This window comes from Chaetodon trifascialis, chromosome 11 (assembly GCF_039877785.1).
Source record: "Chaetodon trifascialis isolate fChaTrf1 chromosome 11, fChaTrf1.hap1, whole genome shotgun sequence".
NCBI classification, from domain to species: domain Eukaryota; kingdom Metazoa; phylum Chordata; class Actinopteri; order Chaetodontiformes; family Chaetodontidae; genus Chaetodon; species Chaetodon trifascialis.
The window spans coordinates 7,762,749-7,778,398 of record NC_092066.1 but is presented as its reverse complement, the minus strand read 5'-3'; the positions used below and the strand labels follow the sequence as shown (position 1 = coordinate 7,778,398).

Genomic DNA, 15,650 nt, shown 5'->3' with positions numbered 1-15,650 from the left:
CCTCTTTCATCAGTAACACCTTTATTGCATTCAGTCCGACATACCAACAGAATATAATCAGGTTTTCAATGTTTCAGCAATATTAACAGTTTTACATTACATTTTCCCACATTTTTCATTCACTCAGTTAAACACAAGCACACATTCTTAAAAACATAATCCAACATACAGTATACCCTTACTATTTAACATAAAAGGAGATATCTGCAATTTGCTAATGTGACCACCGAGCAGTTAAAGCATAAGTCCGGTGATATTCTGTATTTTTCTAGTTGTGAACGCATATTACGAAAAACCAGCAATGGATTTAACCTTCTAACACGCGCTGTGTTTGGTCTTTTCATGAGATTTGTTGACAATAACAAAAATACAGAATGTGTAAGCCTTTAAATAAAAGATGTGCTCATAACAATAACACAAAGCAGACAACACGTGGCAACAAAACACACACTTCAAGCAATAAACCAGCTTTCAAGAAACAGACGTATGTGAACACAGTACTTGTATTTGTTAAGGAAAACAAAGAAATGATCTTTTTGCATCACGGCACATTTGTGGAAATACATAATCAAGTAAATCTGATGATCTCACCAGTTTAATGTACAAAATTGGTGTAAACTTTTGCATCTATTTCCAGTAAATGCGACACAAGACTATGTAACACTTCACCAATTGCACTTTTTGTTAGTCATAGAGTTGATGCTGCTGTCCAGTACAGGGGGAGATGTTTGCTGCAAAACTCCTGCAGAGAGCACTTGAAAAAGAAGATTTCAACCCCTGAAAATGGAAGAAAAAGAGATGAAAACAGAGGCATCAGACTGGAAACACATAAGAGCTGATACAGTCGGCATTTCTCAGTTGTGATCACACTGTTTTGCTCCTTTTTTCATATATTTTCAATCCTGTACATAACTTGTTAAATGAAATAAAAGTGCAACAGAAACACTCGTACCTTGTGACTCGACAGTTGCGTGTCTGGACGTAGACTCCTGTGTACATCACATCGCATCTCACTACGTTGTTGGTGAAGTCTGACTCCAGGACGTGGAAATTGGGATTGACAGTAACCTGAAATAAAATCAGAAATAAAGAGAGCGTGAGCAGCTCCACCGGCAGGTTTGTTAAATAAATCTCTCCCGTGCTGAGACAGAAAGTTGATACGAAGTTAACCTGACCCGCGTTACCTTCAAGATATAGTTTCCTGGAGGCACATCAGTGATGTCAATCCACTGACAGTCGATGTTGGCGGCGTAGATGTCGTGGCATCCTGGGCTCAGTCCCTGAGGACACAACCCGAACCCCCCCAATGTGGTTTAAAGCTTTGACTCAGAAAACTTTGACGGCTATTTTCCTACAAGTGCTGCAAATGAACCAGGTTTGAGTTTTAGTTATACAAACAGTTCTTTGGAAGCAAAGCCGTTACAAGAAACCAGCACTAAGCAGCCCAAAGCCAGAATCACCGAGCCCAGACAACAGATATAATAAATATTCCCATGTCCTCAGGATGTTTTTTCTTTACTGGCATTCACTGGAGTTTTACTTCTAAAAAACATTTCTCAGAAATAGATCTGGAGGATTTTGCCAAAACCTCCAAAACAATAGTAACTGTGCAGCTCAGAGCCTAAATACACTAAGTGGTGTTTAACAAAATAAAAAAAATCTTCTTCTGAAACTTTGAACTACACATCAAAGACGCTAATCTGCCGCATCGCCTGCAAAGTGATCCGAAACGATCAACTACATCTATGCTACATCGTTAGTTAGTTGGCTGACTGAGAATCACAATCTTTCACCTTCTTTCTATCTTTCATATTTTCCTGTCTTCTGTGGCTCTGGAGGAGGTTTGACTGTGGAAAAAAAGTGACATCCCTCGAATAATCTCAGCTGGAGCTCGCAGACTTTTAACAAAACTGCATTAAAAACTAAGTGTGGAGCTTGAAAGACGCAGGTGTTTAGTAAGCAGGGAGGGTCTTACAAGAGACGTTGCATTATAGAATCCCAAACCAGAGACTAAAAATCCGGATATTTCAAGCCTCTGACCTTTGTTGATAATTTGTTGACTAGCTAACACTTCATCCACCACATTATAATGGTCTCCAACTAAAGCTGCTTCAGTTTATTGCATCTCTTCCCAAATCTAAAGCTACTGTTCACCAGATCAAGACCGACGAGCCCTGATCTGCCATAACTGGTATCACAGTTCTGGACGTCCATCTCCTTACATTTCATATGAGGCGACTCATAAGATGAAAGACTTTTAACTTCCTTCCCTTCGCCAATGAAATCTTGCTGTCAGTGAGATTACCTGACTGATTAAAGGTTGCAGGGCATGTACTTTACATGCTGTGTCGGTGGATATTACCTGTGTATGAGACGTACAGGCGTAGCGCCGCCTGAATCCGGCGTCACAGCCTGTGTCCTCCAGGCAAAAACTGGCCTTGTGTCCCTCGGCCACTTTCCGTCCAGTGATGACATCCAGCAGGTCGTAGTTGCTGAAGGCGTCCATGCTGTGGTAGTGTCTGAGGGTGTCGAGCAGAATAGAAAAGAACTGACTCACTTGGCTCAAAGAAGGTTTGGGAATGACTTTAAGGCCACAGTCTTGTGCTCTTGAGTGACTTTTTGTCCTATCAGAGCTGAGTGGAGCCAATCATAACATTTAAAAGAGGTGAGGTCATTTCACTTGGAGGCTGAGTAAACTCACTGGTGACAGCTGTGCCAGTCCCACTGATATCTGGGCTTGACAGGAAGGAAGTCTGTGGTGCCTTGGTTCTTCACTTTCTGGGGGAATCGCAGGAGGACTCTGAAGTCGATGTCTCTCACGGTGGGTCCATAAGCCGACCTTGGATGGATCACAGGGGAAACGGGCATAAGCTGCTTTGGAAAGTGCTACTGGCTGAGCTCCCGGGGCTAGTTTTCTGGAGTGCAAAGGGTTTGTTCCATTGTGCTTAATGCTTTTGGGAAAACCAACCCAGAACATTTATATCTTGGCAGGACATCACGTTGGAGAATCATTGCTCCATATTAAGCTCAAACAGTTTTTGTAACTCTATCAACAGAAGGGTGATCCTGCCACAGTGAAAGTTAGACCGAAAGACGGTAATTGAAAGTTATCGTAAAGCAGCCAAAAGTTGTGCGAAAACAAGTTAAATTAACCTTCAGTGAGCCGTAAAACAAAGGAAATGTGTGTGTGAGTGTGTGTGTGTGTGTCTGCGTGCTGAAGAGGTGAATCACTTTTGGCAGCTCACATTACCTGGCCAGACAGTTCTCCTCTGCAGCACAGCGCAGCGCATACATCTGCATGCGCTGGACATAAGCACCTGCTTGGATGGCATACGGGTCTGGCACGAGGTCTGGCAGTCCTGGGAGAGGAGAGTAAAGGGACAATCCAAGGGTGTTTTCTTTTTGTAATTCTGAGATCTTAATGTTGCCAGTTTATTCATTCTGAGAACAATCCACTGAAAAAGACAGAGTCTGGGCTGAAAATGAGAGGAGCTGTTTGTGTTTGTTGGCATAATTCAAAGTGTTTTACATTCCTGAACTGTCAGTCTGGGATCGAAAGCCCAAATAAGATTTTTTCCTCTCTTCTCATTCAGTCTTTTCCTCTCAATGAGCAAGGCCTGACACTGGCTTTTAAAATATTTATAAAACCAGCTGATTTAAAACGTGTTTTTTATGCAGTGGATAATTATTTAGACTGAGAAGGTTTAATCCAAACTGACGCATCCACTGGACCATCATGTTAGTCTAAGATCATTTAAATGCATGTCAATTAAGAAGGCTAAGGTCATTCCATGTAATGAGGACACTTAACTTACCATTTTGGAAATATCTTGTTCCATATCCTGTGCCAGGCGGACGGTGCGTGCGTGCCACTGACCTCCCTCTTGTGGGATACATGTTGTAGAAAACAGAGTTCCTGTGGTTTTTCAACGGGTTTCGAGGGTCGTCGTTAACCATGCCCTCTCCATTACCGCCTGCCTCGTTTGAGACATCCTCACTATGTGCAGGGAAAGGAGCAGGAGCCTCAGATTCCCTTTGTAGAGTCGGGGGGTATGCTGAGATGGAGTGATCTGTCTGCGCGGGTTGCGCGGGGACAGACATCGCCTCTGGAACCCCGCGTAACTGTTGGTATTGCGCACCAGGACCTGGTTCTCCTGCTCTGGCGTGCAGTGCAGTAGCATCCAAACTCCCCGCCGCAGAGGCGTTGATGGGGTTGCTGTGTTCAGAGTTAACGCGTCGTGCACCTGGATAACCCGCAGCTCCTGCTCCATAGGGACGCTCAGGCTGCTCTCTGGTCCCTAACGCACGACCTGTAATAGGCGCGTACTGTCTAACAGCGTGTCCTGGCGCGATAGATCCTGGTTCCGCAGCGTGATCAGTCCTGAGCTGTCTGGACTCAGCCTGTCCGGGTCTAACAAGCGTCGCTCTTCTGTGCGCTCCCGACATTTGGCTCCTGGTGCCATCCCTCCTGCTGCTCACATAAACCCTCGACTGACTTCTGGACCGAACCGGGGCCTGGTACTCTAATCCTGTGCTCATTAGGCTATAAATCTGCCCGTTGTTCTCCCACTGAATCCGGTGCCGCCAGGGGCCAGCTGTGCGCTGCTGCTGACCAAAGATGAGGGGGAACAGTCCTTGGAACAAGTATAAAAGTAAAAGTGACCATTTTGCCATGGCAGTAAAAGCAGAAAAAATAAATCCCTTCTGTAAATCAGTTAGAAATGAGATTATGAGATGAATTACGCGCACAGATGTTGCTTTGTGGGGAGTGGATGAAAAGCAGGAGCGCGCTCTCAGTTCCAGCTTTTACGCAGAGCCACATATCAGTTCTCAGGAGGACTGACAAGTGGAGCGGAGAGGAGGGCTGGAGCCTTTTTTCCTGGTCTTTTATCGAATTCAGCCCAGTTACTTGAGCGAAGTCAGACTTTCAAGAAAATTTAACCCATGCCTTGCCGTGGTTACATTCTGTTACACAAGACTTACACAAGGACGTTTGCTAAGTCAACTTTACGCACCGGTGTGAGCTGAAGTCATCTCAATGCAACCGTTCAATCTGGGACCAGTCCAGCCAGCTGAGGAGAAAACAAAAGTGATCTGCTGAAAAAAGTCTTTTTTTTTTTTTTTTTTTTTTTAAATTTCACCATAACGACAGTCCTCAGATGAAAATATAAACAGCGGAAGAATTAATTCAAGTGAAATGTGTTGTATAAAAATCTTGTTAGAAAAACTAAACAATCTACATATTTCATTTTCCCCATGTCATTCACAAAGCTACCACACACGGTCCCTTTATCAACATTAATAAACACATCAGATGGTAGTTTTGAACCAAATCTACCATCACTGTGCACCGTTGCTGCTGTAAAGAGACGCGCTACATGGTTTCACTGCGGCACCGTCGCTCCACCACACGGCGGCAGGCTGCATCTGCTGCTTGTGTTACATCCTGCAGACACTGCTGCTCCTCAGAAGCCTTTTATCATCCAGTACCATCCTCAGAGACTCTGCAGGTCCAGCAAAGAAAAACACATACATACATACTGAATTTGCTTTGTATTTTGAGCAAGTTTCATATCTTGGCAGCAAATTTAAGACCTGATTTAATATCTTTAAAAATAATTATTTCCTCTGACATCGCAAAAGCAACTAAACGTGCAAATGTATCCTTAACATCCATATCTTATCAAATTTTATTTTAATTTCTAAATTCAGAAACAAAATGAATTATCATGCATTACATATTCTGTATTGTTATTATTATAATTAGTAGTAGTAGTAGTAGTAGTAGTAGTAGTAGTAGTAGTAGTGCTAGTTTTGGTTCGCTCTTTAGTGACTTCACCTCATTATGAGGATCCAAAAAAATGTTTGAATCTGGCGTCCTCTTTCAGTCTTTGACAAACATTCATGCCATTTTTATTCTTTATCTACTAATAACTTTGTTCTAACTGTCAGTGTCCAATGCTATGATCCTACATATGTGAGTCAAAATCTTAAAAACCCATTGAGTCAATTCATTTCTTAATTTTGCTCTTATTCCTTTGATGATGGTTGTTGGTGATTTTCTTTGAGTCCATCCACAGTATCGTCTTGCGTTCACTAACTGGCATGTTCTTTCCCATCCTTTCAAAACAGAAGTTACACACTTTTTCCCATCCATCTTTAACTGGAGCTCAGTCAGTACAATATAAGACATTACCACAGGTGCAACTCAGGTTCAAAGGTCAGTAACCTTGACATATTGTTTCTTCGTGCCAAATGCAATTAACAGTTTGTACGTGATACAGTAAACGTACAACACATAAAGACGTGCTTCATTATACCCCCTGATTACTGCAACCAGCTTAATGATTATATGACCCGTTGACTGTCGACACGGCTCGCCCACATTACATTTCCTTTGCACAATCACACATGTTCTACTGTTGGCACATACATTTCTGATAAACATTAGGTGACAGCTTTGTTTAAAAACTAAAAATCATGTCATGTCACATTCTGGTTCCTGAGGATGTCAGACAAGCTGAGCTCATTAATTATTTTTTATTTTTTTTTTAGATAAGGAACTTCATTTGTTTGATCACATATGCAGTAACGCACACACAGATGGACAGAGGAGTCTTGCAGTATTTGTCGCCTCTCAGATGAAGCGCTAAATAGGGCATCAGGGTGGTGAGTCGGTGTTCTTTTCTATTCTTAGTCAAAGAAACCTTCCCCTGGTCCAAAGGGCAACCCCGCCCCGCTCTCCGCCGCGGTCCACATTTATAAGAGCCGCAGATCCTCGGCACTGGTTTGGCACAAGACCTCCCGAGCAGGACATGTAACCCACAAAATGTAGCCAGTAAGTATTAACGTCGAATTGAGTCTTTCTTGTGTGTCTGACCTGAAAGTAAACAAATCACAACAAGTGTTGCCACAAAAACTAATCTTTACTGTAAATTAGCAATGTTTGGAAATAAAATAAACAGTTTGTGGTTGTTTTCTTGGTACACCTACAGCAGCAGCAGCAGCAGCAGCAGATCTTTCCCCGTGTGAAAGACTAATTCTTGTACGCTTTGAATATATCTTATCCCATGAATCTAGGTATCCAGGGCTGCTCACAGCTTTGCTTCTTGTGAGATTTAACGAAGACGATGGTCTTAAAATGGTTTTACCACGAGAACACTTCCCCACAAGGAATATACCTGTTGTCTTCCCCTGAGGCCTCACACTGCCAGTCTGAGGAGTTTACCACTAAATGATAGATCCAGAGGGTTTACCACAGATCATGGGGAGACAATGCAGGTGAGATGCTGAAAAACTGTTTGAGCAGAAAGTTGTTGTGGAACGCTCTCCCTTTTTGTGGACTTTTCCTTCCCCCTGAAAGCCAAACTTGTGTTGATTTTGCAGTCTAACCTGAGTTAAAATAGAAATGTCTAATAAATGATGAATTACGTGTTACCTGACAGCTGCAGGGCTGCAGATCTTAAGGTTTCTTGTGACACACGTCTTGCTTATCATTGACTAACCTTTGCCAAAATCAGTGCGATCGACTCTCCTCACGTTTCAGCTTGGAGCAACACGCCACTGTGTCATTCTCCACGTTTTTTGATCGATCTACACGTGACAAATTAGCGTTAAGGGCACTTAATATGTCAGCTATTAAGAACAGTTCCCCCTTAACCCAAATTTTAATGTTGATAGCTGCTGATGTAATGAGGTTATCTTGGCCTTTACCCTTAAATGCCAGTGACTTCTGTATCAGAGCAACAAGAGTTATGTTAAGTATTCTGTCTTAATGTAAAGAGTTTAAACTTATAGGTCAAGTATGAAGACATCGGTTTTCTGCTTTTCCTGGCCCTAAATCTAAATCTAATTCTAAATCTAAATCTAAATCAAAGCTTTTTTAGTTATTCATTTTCACTATGACTTTTTTCTTTAATATATAATTTCACTATATTTACTGTACAGCATAAACTTTATGTGTTCATTTGTGAGAGACAGCAAACAATAATTAAAGCTAATGTGAGTCAGATTTGTATAACAGGCTCATTTCATCTACATGTTGACTTTATGCACTGAAAAAACAGCATGTACGACATAAAAGACATGAAACAAAATAGAATATAAATAAATGAATACAATTCAATTCAATTCAATGCAATATTCCTTTATTAGTCCCGCGAGGGGGAATTCCAATTTACAGCAGCACCAATAAAGCGGACAGAGTAGTGTAACAAGTGCATGCAAATTAAAAACAAGCATATACAAAAGAGTAACATGAAAAGAAAGATGTCCTCCTAAGAAATTGTAAATAGTATTTACAGATTATCGCACTGATTGCTTGGAGCAGTTTTTGTTGTGTAGTCTGACAGCTGCAGGAAGGGATGACCTGCGATGCGGCTCCTCCACACACTTTGGAGCAACAATAGGAAGTTGAGTTTAGTTTAGTTCTCAATGTGAATTATGTATAAGTATTATTACGTCGGTTTAACTGTGGATCCACTTCTCGCTTCAAATCTTTTTCACTGGAAAAAAGTTTCATAAAATTAACTTTGGTAGTTTTTTTAAGAAACCGTTGCCCCATTAACAAAAAAAAACAAAAAAAGGGGGGGGTGTAGATAATCAGTAAGAGGCTGCCAGGTGTTGTTCCACCTGTTTTATGGTATTGATTGTTTGACCGTTGGGCAACAGCTTTTTTTTTTTAGCAATAAGAAAGGACAGGAGAGGAGCTGGTGTTGCGTATTTGCTGTCGGTGGGTTTTAAATCAGTGCAAACACTCAGGATGAAGTGCCTGTTGCCTAATCAGCCACTTTATGGCCTTTACAAGACTGAATCAGGAGACTTAACACAGAGTGGGCAACACTTAACTTTAAAGCTGTCGTTTAGCGTTCAAAAGCGGCATATTAACATTTAATAAATGCTTTACAACAAACTATAATGTAGTTATAAGAAGTATAACATCTCCTATGGGAATCCCAAGTGGAGGCAGGTGTATTAAAAACTGACAATATAGTAAAACATTGGTGTAATAATTTAAAATATGTAATAATCTGAGAAATTATAACTGCTGATACATTAACTAAAACTTTAATGTCCTTATCCATGATTACAACTACATTATAGCTTAGCATAAACCGTGATTATAAATGATAAAATCAGATGTCACACACAGATGGCTTCAGTTGTTCACACGTGAAGTCACAGCGAGGCAGCCATAAATATTCCTGTCATTCATTCAGCGGCATAATCACAACTGTTCACATGCCTCAGGGGTCCTCAGTCCCTCGCGCAGGGGGGTCTGCACAGCATGTGACAGCCACTCATCTCCTGCCTCTCGACCCAAATATGGACGCCCCAGCTGTACTTCTGGGGTTGCCATGGCGCCGGGTGACGTGGGAGCTCATGCCACCCCGCGAGGGTCTCACCTTACCCTCGCGGCGGTGGCGTGTGGGGACAGGCCTGTGAGTCAGATCAGGCTGTGGAGTGTAGAGTGGGTGTGCAGGTCAGTAAATGGCTGCGCGCGCCTTAAATATATTCCTCAGGCACTTAGCCTAAATATAAACCGACAGGGCAGCGAGCCTCTGCTCCAGACCAACTGTTGGCATGTAAAGATTCCCAGAAATGTATCACAAGACCCTGAACTCCCCCACCTGTGGCTCTGCCAGGTCTTGGGACAGAGCTGACTGGTGTACAGTGTGAGGCCGTCGATATGATCAGAAAAAGCCCGTACGACACTAAAGATTTACACATAATCTGCACTATGACAATAAATCCTTTGATGCCTGAGTGATGACTGCTGGTCAGACATTTGTTCAGTGGCTCATGAAATCAGCAGCAGATCCAACTCTCAAGGTCACCATATAATTCACAGGAGATCTGATAATGAAATATCAATAAAAGTGAACACTTACTGCTCTACGTTTCCCCTCGTTTCTGTGCAGACAGTGTTGGCTGAGGGTAGAGCGATGGGCACATTTGATCCCCTGCAGAGGTCATGACCTTTCACTTCATGTGTGCCTTGATTAAATAAAGATGGCCGAGTGGCCGTCAAGACGGAGATTTATTGAACTCCTTTACCCTGCGAAGCTCCAGGCCAGAATAAAGACAGGTTCTGTGACCGTACGTGCTGCCAGCACAGCAGAGAAGCCTGATATGTCTTCAATGAAAGGATGAGGGCTGAAGACACATGCAGTGTGTTCTGGACGATTCTGTGTGGATGCACATGAAGGGAAATCTTCCTGACAGCGACTTTACAGAAATATATTTTGAAATATATTTTGATTTAGTGCTTTGCAGGTGGACTTTGTGTCCAGATAAGTGCTCCTCAGCAGCTGACAATGACCTTTTTCTCTCAGCTTCTTCATTATTACCTACCCTCAATGCTGCACTGGCATGCCTGATTTTAGCATTTCTTCTTATAAATGTTACACTCTCATAGATACTGAACTCTCACTGGTACCCAGAACTGAAAACCTTTTAGGTCATGAGTAGACTACTTCTTTTCATTTTTCATATATCAAAAGCTGAAACAATAATAACCATTGAAGTTATGGATAAAGTGCTAAAAAGAAAAAAAAAAAACGCCCTCATCCCTAATCCAGTTCCAGGCATTAAAGTGAGGTGGTGATTAAAATAAGGTGCCTTTAATAAAGGAGCATTATAAAAACACACCGATTCATACACACAAACAAAAAGGCTCATGTTTGTAGTCTTTTTATTCAAAGATATATGCTCAAATGTTATTTTCATATTTATATACATCCTAATGTTTAAGACAGTTGAATGGAGCTTTATTAGACCTTTTCTTTTCCCTTCAATAGTGCAATAGGTCATCTATTGTCTCTCAGAGGGAAACTCTGATCCAGTTCCAAAGCCCCTTTTACTGGGGCTCTAAATCTAATGTGGGCGATAAGGAGCCTCATTCAGGAGCCGCCACATGGTATCAGTCATCCTCAATGTGCATAGACGTTTGTGTTGTAAAACGTGATTCTGAAATAGATCTTTATGGGAACTGCGTGGGTGTGTGTGAAATGAGACAGGAAACGTAAAGCGGATTCAGTCGTTTCATTAAGTTGCCAGACACAAATCCGTCCTCCTAGCCAGCATTTTATACCTTCACATACAACAAGATCAGAGTTGCGATCCGTCCCTGATGTTAAACACTGGGCAGTCCAGAGGTGACTCATCTTTTAGAAAAAAGTTACACAGGATTATACAAAACACTTCTGCCGTTAGTTCTTAATAAGTTACAGGATTAACTATTTACAAATCAGGCTAGAAGTACAGAACGGCTCTTCCACATCGAAGCAAAATGATATTTACAAGTCTATACACAAATCCGCTGTGATCCTGTGATGCTGCAGAGAGACAGAGAGGAGAGAGGAGTCACTCCCACTGAATGAAACACGCATCAGCGATCTGTCAGTGACATTTTTGAAGTTTGTATTTACCTATAAAGTGTTCAGCAGGGAGTTCTGAACGCTTTCATATACTTTGTTGTAGATATCTTCCTTCGATGTCATCCCGTCAAGGTACTCTGCCCGAAAAAGACAAATCAGATGTTAACAGTTGGCAACTAAATCTTTATTTCTAAAGGACTGCTTTCATTGGGGCATCAAAGACGAGGATATTTAGTGCCAGAGGAGAGGAAGTGGCTTAACCTACCTAGTCTGTCACAGTTGTTCTCCATCTCCTTCCTGTGTTTCAAGTACATGGGCCAGACGTGGCCATCGAACAGGCCTGGGGGGTCGGGGACTGTGTATGTCCTTGTACTGCGGAAACACAATCAATCAAGTTGCATTATAGCCCGTCACACCTCGTCTAATGCTTAAGTGGAATGTGTCAAAGTCGCTCCCAGAGCTCGTTACCTTCTCCTCCTTTTGCACTCCTCATAAGGAATGGAAATGTAGAAACATTTGTCATAGACGTCAATGAGAGGCCTGCAGAGGGGAACTCAGATTAGTGAAAAGCTTCAGAGGGCAAGAGGCCTGTAGTTTACACTTTGGAGCCTGTGTGAAAGAGTGAGATGACAGATGACCCACTTGTAATTGTAGATGAGGAAGCCCTCAATGATGAGAATATGGATTCCCTTCTCCTCCGCGGCCTCAGGTGACAGGCTGACGCCGTGTGAGCGAGCAAACTTTACCGGGTTCTCCTGCCAGCCTCTCACAGTGTTCACCATAGCCTCCATGTCCAGGGCGGTGATCACTGATGCAGAACAAGAAGACAGGAGAGAAGAGCAGGCTTCACCACACATGCAACAAACACTCCTCACCAATGTGCTTTAACACACATTAGTCACGGTTAGTGAATGTCTGAAGCATTCACAGAATAGATGATAGAAAAATCACAAAGTTTAGGATTGATTGGTTACCAAACTAAAGAAATGTGCAGGAAAGAAAAAGTACATTACTGCGTGGTTTTCCTACGTGAAATCCATTCTTACCATCCCACTGTCTAAAGCCGTCCTCCCCGACTTCTATTTGATCGGGTTTCTGAAATAACAGTCACCAACAAAACATTGCTGCAACCTAGTAACCAGCCGGAGATGGTCACACCTGGACAGGACAAGTCAAGGACTCGTCTCCACCAAAAGTGACGCACGGTGACATTTTTTGGAAGCGGTCAAAATGTTTTTCCCAATGTTGCGCTTGCGAAAAATCAGTTTTAATTCCTTTGGAGTAAAAAACTTCTTTTGAAATATCTTAAAACTACGCTGTTAGTGTTTGCTGTTGCCTTTTTAAAGATGATGAAGACGACTCAGACTCCTTTTCTTTTGAGGAAAAAAACTTGCGCGATCTGCAAATTGCGAGTGCGAGAAAAAGCGGCATCAGTCATTTTAATTTTAAAGCCAATTGGTGATCAGCTGTCAATCAACCTGTACTGTTCCCTGGATGCAGCACGGAAAGATGCATGTGGTGCAGATAAAGTCTTCTGGCTTCTTTTAAGCCAAATTAGGTTAATGATGATGCAAAAAAAGCTGGTTGCACGATTTGCAACGTGATTGGACAAAGTCTGACTTTAAGTGGGGACGCTCCGCCCTTTCATTGGCTGTCCAGGAGACAATCAGCCAGTTGTATTACTAGGCTACTGAGATGACAGGACATCTGCAGGTCAGAGTGTCTGGTTATTTCTGAGCACAAAATATCCTCGAGGGTAAATTTAACATAGCAAGTGAATTTATCAAATATGGTACTTACATCATCAACTCAACATTAACACATGAAAGTAGTCACTGTAGCTTTAAACTTGACTTTAATCAGCTTACCTTGAAAAAGTCATCCTGATGAACCACACAACAGTTGGGTAATGTCTTTAGTAGTCTATTTGTTAAAGTGGTCTTGCCACCGTTGGTCACTCTGAAATGAAAATACATGTCATGCCACACAGATGAGTTACACTCTGGGAATGTGCACATTTCAACCGCTAGGTAAAAAGTTGAATCCTTTAAATGAGACTTACCCTCCAATGCCGATGATTAACTTCATTTTCGCCTCTGTGTATTGGTCACCTGTGGAATTCAGTAAATAAAAGAAGGGAACCCAGCCAAAACCAACAGTCTATCGAAGGCTTCTGAAAACCTTTCCCTCTCCTCTGCCACAGATGTCCCCCCCTTTTACTACTTCATTGATAGACAATCTCTTTGCCGGGCATATATAGGATTTAGTTGCAGCGTCACAGCTTCTCGAGCCAATCGGCCCCCTCTTCCTGCAGCCAATAGGGCGCCGCCTTACAAGGCGTAGCACCAATGGGAGGAGGACTTCGGAGTCTCACATTTGCATGAAAGTTGATCCCAAATCTTTCACCTGCTGTTCGGGGTCAGTGAACACTGGCCAAGCAAATGCACGACAAATCCCACACCGAACAGCGTTATTGGAAGATAATAGAGAAATGGTGATGGGGCTGAGCTGTGAAACACAACATTAATTCTCTTCGGAAAGAGCCACAGGCACGTCAGAGAGCTCCTGTAGACTGGTGATGCAGGTCATCTGTATTTATTCCTAATTTCACACACATTTCATTATAAAAACTCAGACTACAAAGTAAGACATGTCATTTAAGTGCAGTGCCATTTATCATGAGGGACTGTGTTAGAAAAGGTGCTGCATGGAGAGCAGGCAAAGGCTGCATGTTGCACAGTCATTAAAATGCAGTGCCGGAGTATACGAGCCACATCCTGTTACTGACACATCTGTTTCACAGCTCACAGAAAAATCTCATTATCTGGGCTTTTCAGAGGGAAAAGTTTCCCTGCTTGGACAGCTCCAGGTGGCTGAAAACCAGTAGCACTATATTTAGTCGACTGTTGTGTGGCTGCCTGCTGCGTCACGCATATTTCTGATGCAAGCAGCCGGAGTGCGTGGCCCACAGCCATGTGACCACAGTGTCCCGAGTCACAGCTTTAGGTCTGATAACGCAGGTGTATCTCTTTGTAACCCGAGCGCCCACCGCTTTTTATTAGCCCTGTTAGATACACACCTGCGGGTGTGTGCACTCTAACCGCGTGTTCGTTGTGATTGTACATTGTTGGAACAAATATATTTACAGTCGTAAATGTGACGGAGCTGAACTTTGAGTCCCAGTTATCAGAGCACATGGTTTCATGTTTCACTGCCGTGACTTTCCAGAAAAAACAAAACAAAAAAAAAAAGTCACCTCTTGACACCATGTTTAATATTTCTTTTACCTCTTGCACCAGAGGTGATCTGCTTCTTTGATGTGTTGTAGTAGTCTGAGGTATGTGAGCAGAAAATGTTGTTTTCTAGTAAAGAATTTGGGATTACAAAACTGTCCCATATAGGCTCAGATATCCTTGGACACCATCATCCATCATGTGAGGCATGAGGTGCACATACTTCTGCCTTCTTACACGCAGAGGACAGACAAACCTTCCCCTTTACAGCAGTTTGGAGAATAACTATTACTTTTATATCACTCTCCAACCTATTAACATTTCTCAACATTATGCCCTGGATTACTCCACTGAGACATGTCCAGGCTTAAAGGAGTATTTGACATTTTGTAAGATCCACTTGCAGAGACTCAGATGTGCCACTCTCATGCTTGTGCGATGACTATGGACCGAGAGCCAGGAGGTGATTAGCTTAGCTGGAAGTTCCAGAGTATGCCAAAAGCTCATTAACATCATCGATGTTGGTTGTTTAATCTGCACTTACAAAGAAATGTAAAAAAGCAAATGTGTGGTTTTAGAAGGCTTGATGCGACTACTTGTGGGTAACATGACACTGTGAAATCACTGCATCTGACGGTTGTTCATCAAGAAATACTTTCCACATATTTACCCCCGTGACCACAAATCGTCACTTTTACATGTCTGTTTGATTACGGATTAAATAGCGTGCTCATTAATCAGTGTTAGAGGTAGAGGTAGATGTTTTTTTATGACTTTGGAGACACCCAGTTGACAGTCTCAGAGCAAGAGGAAAATTCTTGGACTTGGATTTCATTAATTTTATTGACTGACGTTAATTGAATTTTGTGAGAGGCTGTTGCATCACGATCCTGTGCAAGATTCACAATACTTTTTATTCATTTAGGCGCAATTCAGCCAATAAAACCACAGCATTGCAGCGGGCTATTATGCAAAAGACTTTCATAATGGCTTTGCGCCATTCTGATCATAACTTCACATCACCACATGACGTTTTCAC

General features: G+C 42.3%; 2 protein-coding genes across 4 annotated transcripts; both read right to left on the bottom strand.

Moving 5' to 3' along the window:
- Nucleotides 1-4,804, bottom strand: LOC139339302 (protein-lysine 6-oxidase-like). The gene is made up of 7 exons (XM_070974852.1): nt 3,816-4,804; nt 3,251-3,359; nt 2,702-2,839; nt 2,363-2,519; nt 1,185-1,280; nt 953-1,068; nt 1-777 (listed from the first exon to the last, which is right to left on the bottom strand). Exons 1-7 carry the CDS (start codon nt 4,672-4,674, stop codon nt 771-773), a joined length of 1,482 nt encoding a protein of 493 aa, XP_070830953.1. The 5' UTR covers nt 4,675-4,804; the 3' UTR covers nt 1-770.
- A 5,893-nt stretch (nt 4,805-10,697) lies between these two features.
- LOC139339303 (nicotinamide riboside kinase 2-like) lies at nt 10,698-13,935 on the bottom strand. 3 transcript variants are annotated; one of them, XM_070974855.1, is made up of 8 exons: nt 13,441-13,935; nt 13,247-13,337; nt 12,425-12,473; nt 12,021-12,186; nt 11,847-11,918; nt 11,644-11,750; nt 11,430-11,515; nt 10,698-11,336 (listed from the first exon to the last, which is right to left on the bottom strand). In XM_070974855.1, exons 1-7 carry the CDS (start codon nt 13,464-13,466, stop codon nt 11,430-11,432), a joined length of 597 nt encoding a protein of 198 aa, XP_070830956.1. In that variant the 5' UTR covers nt 13,467-13,935; the 3' UTR covers nt 10,698-11,336. The 3 variants fall into 3 exon arrangements, with proteins under 3 accessions (XP_070830956.1, XP_070830954.1, XP_070830957.1); XM_070974853.1 differs by having other exon boundaries at nt 13,247-13,935; XM_070974856.1 differs by lacking the exon at nt 12,425-12,473 and having other exon boundaries at nt 13,247-13,935.
- Between the last annotated feature and the right edge of the window lie 1,715 nt (nt 13,936-15,650).